Source organism: Cololabis saira, chromosome 15 (assembly GCF_033807715.1).
Source record: "Cololabis saira isolate AMF1-May2022 chromosome 15, fColSai1.1, whole genome shotgun sequence".
In the NCBI taxonomy this organism is placed as follows: Eukaryota; Metazoa; Chordata; class Actinopteri; order Beloniformes; family Belonidae; genus Cololabis; species Cololabis saira.
In genome coordinates, this window is record NC_084601.1 from 30,212,094 (window position 1) to 30,225,076 (window position 12,983).

General features: G+C 48.1%; 1 protein-coding gene across 2 annotated transcripts; it reads left to right on the forward strand.

Moving 5' to 3' along the window:
- The first annotated feature begins 312 nt into the window (after window positions 1–312).
- scn1bb (sodium channel, voltage-gated, type I, beta b) lies at window positions 313–11,590 on the forward strand. 2 transcript variants are annotated; one of them, XM_061741325.1, is made up of 7 exons: window positions 313–651; window positions 749–1,225; window positions 1,302–1,468; window positions 4,862–5,099; window positions 8,283–8,424; window positions 9,770–9,844; window positions 10,850–11,590. In XM_061741325.1, exons 2-6 carry the CDS (start codon window positions 1,177–1,179, stop codon window positions 9,837–9,839), a joined length of 666 nt encoding a protein of 221 aa, XP_061597309.1. In that variant the 5' UTR covers window positions 313–651; window positions 749–1,176; the 3' UTR covers window positions 9,840–9,844; window positions 10,850–11,590. The 2 variants fall into 2 exon arrangements, with proteins under 2 accessions (XP_061597309.1, XP_061597308.1); XM_061741324.1 differs by having other exon boundaries at window positions 313–1,225.
- The last annotated feature ends 1,393 nt before the right edge of the window (window positions 11,591–12,983 follow it).

A 12,983-nucleotide genomic window follows, 5' to 3' on the forward strand; every position in this document is an offset into this window, starting at 1 on the left:
ATGTATGTATATGATCGAAAATATAAAAATGCAATAAAAAATAAATAAAAATAAATGATTAGTGAATGCGGGTAGGATTAAATAAATTTACACTTCTTCCTACTCCTTTTTGCACATGCGAATTAAGATTAAAAATTAAGTGTTAAAGGATGAAATTGTTTTTTTTTGTTTGCTTTGTTTTGTTTTCTTATCTTCTCTTTTAATTGTTGTCTTTTACATCTACAAAATCAAATCAAATCAAATCAGATCAGATTGTCTAATGATTGAGGATGACCCCCCCCCCCCCCCCGTTTCAGAGGCGGTCCTCGCGAACGCGCCGCGGCACCTGCTCAGCCCCGCGCGCACGGCCGCGGGTTTTTACCGCAGTGCATCTGCAGCCATAGACATATAGACATATATCTGCAGCATCCCTGAATCCCTGAAGCAGGAACCAGAACCGCATCATCGGATCATCCTTTAACCTGCGATGCCCGCGGAAACGAGGCGTCGCGGCATCATCACAATCACATAGGTGCAAATCCAGGTTTTACAGCGGAGGAGGAGAGAGGAGACGGTGCGCGTTTTCCGCCGGGGACGCGCTTCCAGGGAGGCAGGCCCTGATCTCAGGATCCCGGACTCTGGTACCCGTTTAGAACCGGTAGCCTTCACGAGGTAGCTATTTTAATCCTATCCTCGAGCATGCAAATGAATAAATAATGATAAATCCTCCACAGATGCAGCAGTTGGATGTTTCTGCTCTGATCCGTAGCATGTTGCCTTCATGAAGACACATTTATCCTCGGAGCCCTCAGCTGCTGCAGAGGTCTAATGATCGCTGAGTGCTTCCCACATCAGGACCTCAGGGACGACCGTAATCAAATCTCAGGGTGTTGATGTGTCTGGGGGGGGCACATATCTGGATCGTTGCATAATTAATAGAGGTAGAGAGGAGGGGGGATAGCAGCAATAATCATTTCTGGCAATAATTCCAGTCCTGGACGGGATCCTGTAGAGACTAGAGAGGTGTCCAGGTCGGACATGCTGACAAATGCACTTCCTGATGCGAGTTTGGCTGCTACGCTAGCTGCAAGGCGCTGACCCGTGACTCCAGTCGGCCCCTCACCCATAAACGGGTTTTAACTTTCAGCCAGTAACAGCTCAGATCTGGGTCCTCGAGGCCCGTCCCTCGGTGGAAACATGGCGCCTGCGCACCTGCTGCTGGCCTCCCTGCTCTGCACCCTGTTCGGTGAGTCGACCAGCCGCCGCCACTCCGGTTTACAGTGTCGACCCCGAGGGTTGATGGGAGTCTGTTCTGTCGACAGTGTGCCGGTGCGACGGCGCCTGCGCAGAGCCCGAGTCCGACACCGAGGCCGTGGTGGGGAAGGGCTTCAAGATGGGCTGCCTCTCCTGCAAGAGGCGCTTGGAGGTGGAGGGATCCGCCACCGTCGACTGGTACTTCCGGCCCGACGGGGAGACCGACTTCATTCACGTGAGTGCAAACGTTGAGTGTTTTCAGTCTGAGGTCAGCACAAACGAGCGGAAGGGAGATCCATCCGGTCCTGAGTCAGGCCGGTCCCAGAGGAGACCCTGGACGGGTCCAGCACGGCCAATAAACCACAAGAACCCCAAAGATGAAGGTTCCTCATATCCAGGTGGAACTGAGAGTTCTGGGGCCTCATTTATAAAGCTTGCTTGCGCACAAAACAGGGCTTGAAAGATGCGCAAGCTACCTTCTACGCAAAGGTTGGGATTTCAAAAGAAAAAACTAACCGAAAAATGTGCGTATCCCTACGCCAACCCTGACCCTCCCGTAGGAACATACTTAAGATGTGGGGAACTGGCGACGCAGGCGGTGAGATGGTGAAATGAAGCCGGATTCATGTCATATTCTTAATAATGTCATCACATATCAGACTTATAATATAATAGCGCTGGCAGAGGTGGACAGAGTACTCGACCCCAGTACTTGAGTAAGAGTACAAATACTACTGGTCAGAATTTACTCCGTTACAACTAAAAGTAGCTCAGTCAAAATATTACTCGAGTAAGAGTAGAAAAGTACTTGCTTTTAAAGGTACTTAACTATCCAAAAGTAAATGCTTTTAAATTTACTTTAAGTAAAAGTAAGAGTAAGAGTAAATTTCTTATTTTCCACATCAGTAAATTACTACATTTTTTCTAAATTAATTTAAGGATCTTGTTTCTGAGAATTCGATGTTGAGTTGTTGAAAGCAGAGAGGTAGTTCTGCTTTGGCAGACACAATAAACATTTGAAAATAAATGTCTGTGGTTTTTCTGTGCCCTCGTTTTTTATTCTGTCGAACTCAAACATTGAGTTGAGATACGGCCAAGGATTTTGTGAAAGTCCCTGCTCCGAGTCCGGCTCATTATCAGACTCAGACGACTCAGCGGATTGTCTTTCTTCTCCTGACGCAGGCGTAGCCATTGTTGTCTGTCTTGACAAACGCAGGCTACTTTGGCGGTATCGTTTTGAGGAGGCTTGACGTATTTCCGCTTTACGTACATCCCAGTGGAGAGCGTGCACTGTGATTGGTCTCCTCCTTTGACAAAAACAGCTTGTGTCCAATAGGATTTTAGGGAAGAAGAAAAAAGAGCAGACCTGAAAGTAACGAGTACTTTTCAGCCTTCCTAGAAATTTACTCGAGTAAAAGTAAAAATATTTGTCTTGGAAATGTATTCAAGTAAGAGTAATAAGTACCAAAGAAATCTAATACTCAAGTAAAGTACAAATCCTCTGGATATGTACTTAAGTACAGTACTCAAGTAAATTTACTCCGTTACTGTCCACCACTGCAAATGTTCAATAAAAAAACTGCATATTTGAAATCATTTCTTTGCCTTTTGTCAATTCACAAAATAATCGTAATCGTAATCGAAAATCGGATTTTGAGAGAAAAAAATCGAGATTTTATTTTTGGGCAAAATCGAACAGCCCTAGCGCTGATCGTGTCCCTCTGTGTGTGAAGCACAGTGTCAGTCAGGACTCTGCTGCTGCTGGAGCTGCAGCCGCGGTGGAGGACACGCCGGGAACCTCCTCGTCACTCACCACTTCCAACCATAGAGTGACTGAGGACAGAACAAATGAGGGGCTCCGTAGAGCCTTTAGGGGCTCTACGGAGCCCCTAAAGGGACACAGATTTTTACGCGCTGAGTTTTACGCGCGCGTGAAACCTTTACACGCGGGCGTAAGCCTAAATTATGGTTCCGCGTTAAAACGACGCAGAGCCTACGCCGTAGGGTACGCGGCGACGCGCACCCTATCCCCAGTTGAAATTGCGCCGTGGCACTCACGGCGTGCTGCCACTCACTCGCTTTATTTTATACTATTTATATACTTTTTCTACTTTTACTGTGACCACCAAATAATGTCGTTTTCCTGTCCTCCACCTCATCGATCTCAGTCTCCGTGAAATTTAGTGGCACGGTGGCTCGACACGTCTCATTCATCCTGACGCCCAAACAGGCTGCAGGAAGCCGCTGCGCATGCTCAGCAGGCTCATTTATATGCAAATACAGTCATGAACTACTTTGCATTGCCCATTTATGGTATGAAGTGGGCGTGTGGAGGGTGGGATATGAGGCGAATTCACCTGCGCAACCTTCCAGCTGGACTGTGATTTATAAAGCGAACATTGCGTGCAAGTGTGCGTGCACACGGTTTTATAAATCCGGATTTTTTTTGCGCCCGCCAAAATTCGGCTTTTGGGTTTACGTGCACTTTTAGTATGAATCCTACGCACTCTTTTATAAATGAGGCCCCAGGTCCCTATAGGACTGGTTCTCAGCAACTATTGGCTCAGGTGTTTTTGAGGGGCGGGGCTTAGTGAAAGGTCAGTTTGGGATGTTCTGTACTGGTGGAAAGGGGTACCAGGACCATCTCATGAGACCGATAAGAACTGGACAACCCTTCTGTGACGTCTCCTAGATGTTTTCTGAGGGGTTTCAGTCTCCGGCTCGCTGTCCCGACGGCTGGTGGTCTGGCTGGTCCACCTGGTCCACCTGGAAAGGTCCTGACAGATTCAACCAGAGGACTCTGGTGATCCGGTGTGCGAGCACCCCTATAAGAAACATTTTGGCTGTTTGTTGGCTTAGAGCATGCAGGTACGTGTTAACACACTGCCAAAGAGGAAAGACACCAGCAAGGACTTTAGAGAAGTGGCTGTAGCCGTCCATCATATTAGGGAGTCCTCGAGGACGGCTGGCCTGGATGTTAATGGACCAACGAAAGGCTTGTGTGGACCTGGATGACCAGCTAAAATGTGCAGCGCAGCAGCCTTCGAGGAGTGGACTTCAAGAGTTCTGGTCTAGGGTTTCAGTAGGTCTGGGTTCTCCTTACAGGAGGTTTGTTTTGTGCTTATTGTACTTTAACTTCTCCGACCTGAACGTTAACGCTTGTGTCTAGTCAGCTGTCAGCTCCCCTGCCAGTCCGCTGTCATTCTTCTCTGTTTCTGACAAACCGAGGTTTAAAAACCATCTGATCAAACCACAAGACTGCTGGTACGATATCATTCAGATGGGACCGAAGTGGAGTTGTTTGGTCTTAATGTCCAGCATCAAGTTTGGATCCAACCAAACACTTCACTCTTAAGCACAGTGGTGGAGGGGTCATGATGTGGTACCTGGACACCTTCCAGTCGTTGAGTGAACCACAAACTCCTTTATATCCCTGTGAGGACATCTGTCTGACCCCTAAAGCCTGGCGGAAGCTGAGTCACGTGACAGGAAATTAACCCAGATACTTCGGAAGGGATGTACTTTTCTCTTGCTTCACTTTAGGAAGCAGATGAATGGTTGTCCAGAAACGGGTTGAGCTCTCAAACTGTAGAAGTGACAGGCTCTTGTTTTTTCTCTGTGGTGACAGATCTACAACTATAACGAAAACGGCCCCACCATCGAAAGCGAGATGTTCATGGACCGCATCGACTGGAACGGAAGCAAAAGGAGCAACGACATCCAGGACGCATCCATCTACTTACTCAACGTCACCTTCAACGACTCGGGCACCTACCGCTGCTTCTTCAACCGCGTCCTCTACTACGGGATATATGAATGTAAAGTCGTCGTGGACAAGGTGGTCCAACTCAGCGTGGTGGCCAAAGGTAATCAGTTCCACAAGCTCAATTACGACAGTATTTCCTTGCTAATCTTTATTCCAGACACAGTAAAGTATGATGTAGTGCTTACCCTGGCATCCAGCAGGTCCCTTTGGTACTAAAATAGGAATACCGGGTTGGGGCGCCTGTTGAGAGTCCTGAGATATCTGCTATGAGTCAAACAAAGAAGAGAACTGACTCTTTTGGTCAAAATCGTATCTCACGGTAGTCATTCGCGGTTTCCTGGTGAGGCGAGGCGTCCCTTTTCCATCGCCTCTCCACGGGGGTTCCTCACGGCTCGGTGCTGGGGTCCATTCTGTTTGCCATTTACACAGCTGCTTTGGTCGAGGTCATCGGCCCACATGGGTTCTCATGTCACTGCTAAGCAAATGAGACCCTCTTCCTAATGTATATCTGTGGCAAGGTGCGTGCCACGGGGGCCCGACCGAAGGACGGAGAGGACACAGAGTTTCGTTCAGACCCTTTTATTTCTCACCCAAAACGTGCAGAAACACACACAGCTCCTCAGCAGCAGCCTCCTCCTGAGTCTCGCAGTCCTCTTTATCAAGGCTGGCAGGTTGGAGAGGCTGATGGGACACACCTGTGTGATTGCTGAGTGGTTGCAGCCACTCCAACCTGCCACACACCCCCAACGCCAACCTCGAGCCGGGGTCTGTCCGGCCGAGCATACTCCCCCCCCCGCCCCCTCGGAGCTGGAGAGGAAGCCCAGAACCCCCCGGGCCTTCCTGGTCGGGGGGTCGTCCTCGGCGTCGGCCTGACCTGCGGCCCCGTCGTGGGGGTTGTCCTCGGCGTCGGCCTGACCTGCGGTCCCGTCGTGGGGGTCGTCCCCGGCGTCGGCTCTCCCGCCGTGGAAAATGCGCTCGGGGCCGGGCCCATGGTGGCCTCGGGCCACACGGCGCGCGCACGACCGCCTCCTTCCCCTCCGCGACGCAGCCCTGCGCGGGCTGCTGGTCCGGCCCCGTCTCCGCCGTCGCTTGCGGCTGCGCCTCCGCAGCCGCCTTCCCAGCCAACGCCGCCTCCGCCTCCATCTCCGCCTCCGCCCCCGGAGCCGTCGCCTGGCGGCCCGCAGCTTCTGCCTCACGGCCTCCCAGCTGCGGCGCCACCAGCGCTGCCGCGGCAAACCTCAGACGGGGTGCAGGGATGGGCCGCTCCGCGGGTCCCGCCGCCTCGGGAGCCGTCGCTTGGCGGCCCGCAGCTTCTGCCTCCCGGCCTCTCAGCTGCGGCGCCGCCAGCTCCTCCCGCGTTGCTGCGGCGGCCCTCAGACGGGGTGCAGGGATAGGTCGCCCCGCGGCCACCAGGGCTTCTATCGCGGCCAGCTGCCGCTCGCCCTGGTCCCGGAAGGCGGCCGCCATGCCCGCCATGGCCCGGGCGAGCGCGTCCAGGGCCCGCTCCATGCCCCCCCCTCGTCCGTCCTTCGAAGCCCCACGTTGGGCGCCAGTGTGGCAAGGTGCGTGCCACGGGGGCCCGACCGAAGGACGGAGAGGACACAGAGTTTCGTTCAGACCCTTTTATTTCTCACCCAAAACGTGCAGAAACACACACAGCTCCTCAGCAGCAGCCTCCTCCTGAGTCTCTCAGTCCTCTTTATCAAGGCTGGCAGGTTGGAGAGGCTGATGGGACACACCTGTGTGATTGCTGAGTGGTTGCAGCCACTCCAACCTGCCACAATATCGTATATCCCTTCCCAACTTATATTGTATGTCTCTTCCCAACGTATAACCTATATCCCTTCCCAACGTATACATTCTATATCTCTTCCCAAAGTATATCGTATATCCCTTCCCAACATATATATCGTATATCCCTTCCCAACATATATATTGTATATCCCTTCCCAACGTATATTGTATATATCCCTTTCCAACGTATATTGTATATATCCCTTCCCAACGTATATTGTATATCCATTCCCAATGTGTATCCCTTCCCAACGTATATCGTATATATATATCCCTTCCCAACGTATATCGTATGTATCCCTTACCAGCATATATCCCTTCCCAACGTATATTGTATATATCCCTTCCCAACGTATATCGTATGTATCCCTTACCAGCATATCTCCCTTCCCAACGTATATTGTATATATCCCTTCCCAACGTATATCGTATGTATCCGTTCCTAGTGTATATATCCTATATATCCCTTTCCAACGTACATCGTATATCCCTTCCCAATGTATATATCGTATATCCCTTACCCTTACGTATATATATATCGTATTTCCCTTCCCAACGTATATCGTATGTATCCCTTCCTAGCGTATATCGTATATCTCTTCCCAACGTATATCGTATATCCCTTCCCAACATATATCTCTTCCCAAATTATATCGTATATCCCTTACCAACGTATATCGTATATATCCCTTCCCAACGTATATCGTATATCCCTTCCCAATGTATATCCCTTCCCAACGTATATATTCGTATATCCCTTCCCAACGTATATCCCTTCCCAATGTATATATTCGTATATCCCTTCCAAACATATATCGTATATCCCTTCCCAACGTATATCCCTTCCCAACGTATATATTCGTATATCCCTTCCCAACGTATATCCCTTCCCAATGTATATATTCGTATATCCCTTCCAAACATATATCGTATATCCCTTCCCAACGTATATCCCTTCCCAACGTATATATTCGTATATCCCTTCAAAACATATATCGTTTATCCCTTCCCAACTTATATCGTATATATATCTCCCCAGTGTATAACGTATACTGTATATCCCTTCCCAACGTATATCCTATATATCCCTTCCCAATGTATATCAGTGGCAGGGTGGAGGATTGGGCGTGGTCTGCGGGGGAGTAGCGCACAGATGGCGCGGGCTGGATCAGCTGATTGGGCACAGGTGTGTCCAATCAATCTCTCCTCCCTGCCTGTGCTCAGGTGTGGGCTAAGGAGTGGGCTGATTGTCCCGGGGGGGTCTGTAGAGTGTGAAGACACGGAGCTGTCTGAGACCCGGACACAAAGGCTGTCGTGATGTGTGTATATGTGTGTATACGTCTCTGGTGACGAATAAAGTCAACCATTTCTCTGCTAAACCTCGTGTCCTCATACCTGTCGGCTGACCCCGGTAGCACGAGTTGGCTACAATATCGTATGGCCGCCGGGTGTTTTCTGTGACTCTGATCTCCTGACTTCTTGTGCGCAGCCACCAGGGGGACGGCCTCCATCGTGTCGGAGGTCATGATGTACGTGTCCATCATCGGCCTGCAGGTCTGGCTCCTCATAGAGATGATATACTGCTACAGGAAGATAGCGGCCGCCGGCGAGGAAGCGCTACGAGAGGCGGCGTAAGTATTCCCTCTACGACTCGTCCCCGCTGGTGCGTCCCTGCGGCCCCCACCTCGGAGCAACGTGGGCTGCTGGTGAGGCTCCCAGGTCCCATGTGGTCTCGGTGTTACGGGTCCTTCATGGGAAACCTATCTGGGCCGAACATGAAGTGGACGAACCGGGCGGGAAACGGGCAAATGTGGATCTCAGATACGTAAACTCCAACTGGGCCCCAAGTGGACAAACACGGTAGAACCACCGAGGAACGACCGAGGAACCTGCAGGAACGCCCACCAGGGACCTGTCTGAATGAATGAATGAGTGAATGAATAAACAAATGAATAAATGAATGAGTGAATTAATGGTGGGAATGAATGGGTGAGTGGATGAATGAGTGAATGAATAAATAGACGAATGGATGAATGAGTGAATGAATGAATAAATAAATGATTGAATGAATGAGTGAGTGACTGAATGAATATTGAATGAGTTGTGATAGACGCTATATAGATTAAATTGAATTTAATTGAATGAGTGAATGAATAAATGAATGAGTGAATGAATTAATAAATGAATGAGTGATGAAAGAGTGAATGGATGAATGAGTGAATAAGTGAATGAATGAATGAGTGAGTGAATGAACGAATGAATGAGTGAATGAATGAAAGTCTTTAGTGTCAAAACAAACTGAAAATGCTTCTCCAAGGTGTCTTGCCGCCCCCCCCACCACACACACACACACACACACACACACACACACACACACACACTTCTATCTCATCTCCTGCATCTCATGTTACAGTCATGTGGTCATTTTATCATCTATTTATTTATTATTTTTAATTGCGGCCGGTGGGATTAAGCGGCTCGCCAAAGTAAAATAAGAGTTCGTTAAAGAATTGCTGTTTTTTAGTGAATATTCTCTGCAGGCGACTCACCGAGGCCACGCCCCCTGTGGTCGTAGCGGGACTGAAATGTCATAAATGTTTAGATCTCTGTTCTAACGTGTTTGTGATGTTTGGGTCGAACCGTCGTCCCTCCAGAACTGACCTGGGGGGGTGTTCATGACGACGAAGTGCCCCCCCCCTGTGAACCGCTTCCACCGCCGCTGCATCCTCCCTCTATTGTCCTCAGTGTCATTGTCTGTTTGTGTCTGTTTGTGTCTTCCCCCCCCCCGTCTGTTTGCACGCCCCCCATCAACTCCTCATGGTGTCGTCCTCCTCTAGTCTGAACCAAAACCTCCCTCCTCCCGTAAGTGCAAGAGCATCACACCCTCATCCTTTCATCCCTCCGCCCCACCTCCCTTTGATGGAGGCTGCCGTTGCCCCGGCGACTGACGGCCTGTTTCTCCGTCTCTCCCCCCAGAAATGCTGAGTACCTTGCCATCGCCTCGGAGAGCAAGGACAACTGCGCCGGGGTGCAGGTCGGAGAATAGCACAGGTACGAGACCTGGGGAACCCTTTCATGGTGGGGGGGTCAGCCGAGCTTCTCTGATCGTTATTGATCGGTATTGATCATCCATGCTTTTAAATGTGAAGAAATCTTTGGTCTGATGAGGATTTTGTATCCAGAACCATCCGATTACGTCCCGTTCAAACCTACGGAAGAGCATTAAGGCCGGCCAGGAGAAAAATAAAAATAAAGATTTTTTTTTCATTATGCACTTCGAGAAAGTAGTACAATTTCGAGAAAAAAGTCAAAATGCTGAGAAAAAAGTCAAAATTTCGTGAATAAAGTTGAAATTTCGACTTTATTGCACAATAAAAATAATCTTCCCCTCTCAAATATTTTTTCTCCTGCATGGCCCTAATACTCTTCCGTAGGTTTGTGTAGTTCAGTTTGATTTTCTAAAAAACACGGCGAATGAATTGTCCGATCACATTAGATTAAAACAACATACGAGTCACGATACTGATCGCTGATTCATTGCTGATAACAGAGTTTCTGGGACGAACACGACTGCGTCCCTTTACCAATCTAATTCAAACCAATTAAAAGATCCTCAGGTCACGTGTTTATCAAATGTTGGAGAGTTTACACTGGATTCTGTTTGACCGGAAGTAAATAAAATAAAATAAAAAACATTTTGGAACCAAATAAATATTTAAACAACATTTACTTACTATTGACAGTCACCCACAGACTGAAATAACAAATTTTAATATAATAAAAATATTAAAGAAAATTTATATAATAAATATTAATATAATATTTGAAATATTAAATATTAATACATTTAGATTATTAAATATTAAATGCATATTAAATAATATTTGATATATTAATATAATAATAATAATAATAATAATAATAATAATAATAATAATAATAATAATAATAATCTTCCAACCAACCAGAACTTCTGTTTCTAGTTTCATTGTGATTGTAATCAGAACCACCAGAACCGGGTTCTGCTGTAAGTATTAACCCTGTCTCTGTCTCCAGGCCCCCCCAGGACCGGACCCGCTCCTCCGGCCGCCGTCCTGCATGACACCGACCCGGACCAGAACCGACCCCCCCCCCCCATCTCCAGACCGTCCTTTAGCTCCACCAGCACCACTCACGCCCCCCGACCCGACCCGAGCCCAGTACCAGCCCCATACATGTGGTTCTGCTTGTCCGAGCCCGGTACCAGCCCAGTACCAGCACCGTACATATGGTTCTGCATGTTCTGCACTTATTTAAGAACCCGTTACGCATCAATGAGCCACTTTGTGAACGTCGTCGTCGCACATCTGAGACCCGGAACCTCCTGGAGACGGGTTCTTCCCAACATCGCCGACCCGACCCGAACTGAACTCTGGACTCTGGTTCTGCATCACCCTCACTGCTCGCTGTACGTCCACATTTAACGATGTGCTAATAAAACGGAGGAAAACCTGACGGATGTTTTGGGTTTGTTCTGTTGGTGGTTTTGGGTTTTTCTGACCCGGACCGGTTTCTTTATTTATTTGAGCTTTTTTTCCCCCCTTTTTAACTCCTTTGACCCGTTTCTGCTGGTGGTTCTGCCCCCTGTGACCCGTTTGGGTCTGTATACATGACTACGTTTACATGCAGTCAAAATTCGGGTTATTGCTAATATTCCGGTTACTGAAACATTCGGAATATTCCGTTTACATGCGTGAGTAAACAGGGTTATCCCTGTATACATGGTAATTAATCATTTGGGATATCTCGATCAAACCAGCGACGCACGGAGAACATCATGATGCAATTCCCTTCCTGTATCCAAATCCAAAACAACAACAATAACAGCAGCACGGCGGATAATGAACAGCCCAGTACAAGTGGTTTTGTTTCTCGGCCCTGTAGTTCTCCTTTTCCAGCGTCTTCCAGCGGAGCTTGATCTGGTCTGGCGTTCCTACAAATCCTGCTTCGCGCAACTTTTCGCTCACCTTTTTGTAAATCTCGCTATCGCGGTACTTTCTACCGTCTACAAATGCCAAAATGTTCATATTGTAGCGACCCTGATATGGGAGGGTTATGAAGTGGGGGAGATCAGCCTGAATTCTCTCGTCTCTCTGCCTGTCACAGGACTGCACGTGATGTCATGAAGGTAGCCGGTGGTGGGCAGAGGGGAGGGGGGGCTGAGCCCCTAGTTTCTTCTTCAGGGGTCCTAATTGAAGTTGTGATAGAAGTGGTATTAGCCCGGGAAGTGCGAGTTCTGGTCTGCTTGTGCTCTTTGTTTTTGGCTCTAACCCTGTTCAATACCTTCCTGGCAATAAACTGGCAAGTGGAAGCGACGAGCCGTCTCCGCCTGGTCTGTGAATCGTTACAATATCTTTCATTACATTTATAAAATGATTAGTCTCCTCCTCACTCCAAAAGTGTGGGGTGGTCTTGCGTTTCGCCGTGTTTATAAGAACTTCCTGGACTCAAAAGTCTGAGATTCCTTGCGAAAAGAGCATGCGCAGAAAACAACAACAACAGCCTAACGGAGGAATTGTTGCTCTGTTCGCAAGGAATCTTGGTCTTTTGAGTCCAGTAAATACTTCTAAACATGGAGAAACGCAAGACCACGCCACACTTTTGGAGTGAGGAGGAGACTAATCACTTAATAAATGTAATGAAGGATATGAACATTTTGGCATTTGTAGACGGTAGAAAGTACCGGGATAGTGAGATTTACAAGAAGGTGAGCGAAAAGTTGCGCGAAGCAGCATTTGTTTTGAATTTGGATACAGGAAGAAAAAACTGAAATTATGGTAATTGCGTCATCACGTTCTCCGTGCGTTGCTGGTTTGATCCAGATATCCCAAATGATTAATTACCATGTATACAGGGATAACCCTGTTTGCTCACGCATGTAAACGGAATATTCCGAATGTTTTCAGTAACCGGAATATTAGCAATAACCCGAATTTTGACTGCATGTAAACGTAGTCATATTCTGGTTTTTAAAAACCGCATATAAGCAAATTCGGGTTATTCAAAGGGGTTATTGGTGTTTACATGGCCGTGCAAAACCCGGTTATTGCTAATATTCCGGTTTTAAAAGGGTTATTGACTGTATGTAAACGCAGTCCATGACGACGCCGCTGCAGGAAGCAGAACTGGCAGGAATGTAAACTCGGACCTC

Excerpts from the sequence above, each read along its gene's own strand:
- scn1bb (XM_061741324.1), top strand. The coding sequence starts at position 1,177 with ATGGCGCCTGCGCACCTGCTGCTGGCCTCCCTGCTCTGCACCCTGTTC. Across the intron at positions 1,226-1,301 it reads CCTGCTCTGCACCCTGTTCG|TGTGCCGGTGCGACGGCGCC; the intron begins GTGAGTCGACCA and ends TTCTGTCGACAG. Across the intron at positions 5,100-8,282 it reads ACTCAGCGTGGTGGCCAAAG|CCACCAGGGGGACGGCCTCC; the intron begins GTAATCAGTTCC and ends TCTTGTGCGCAG.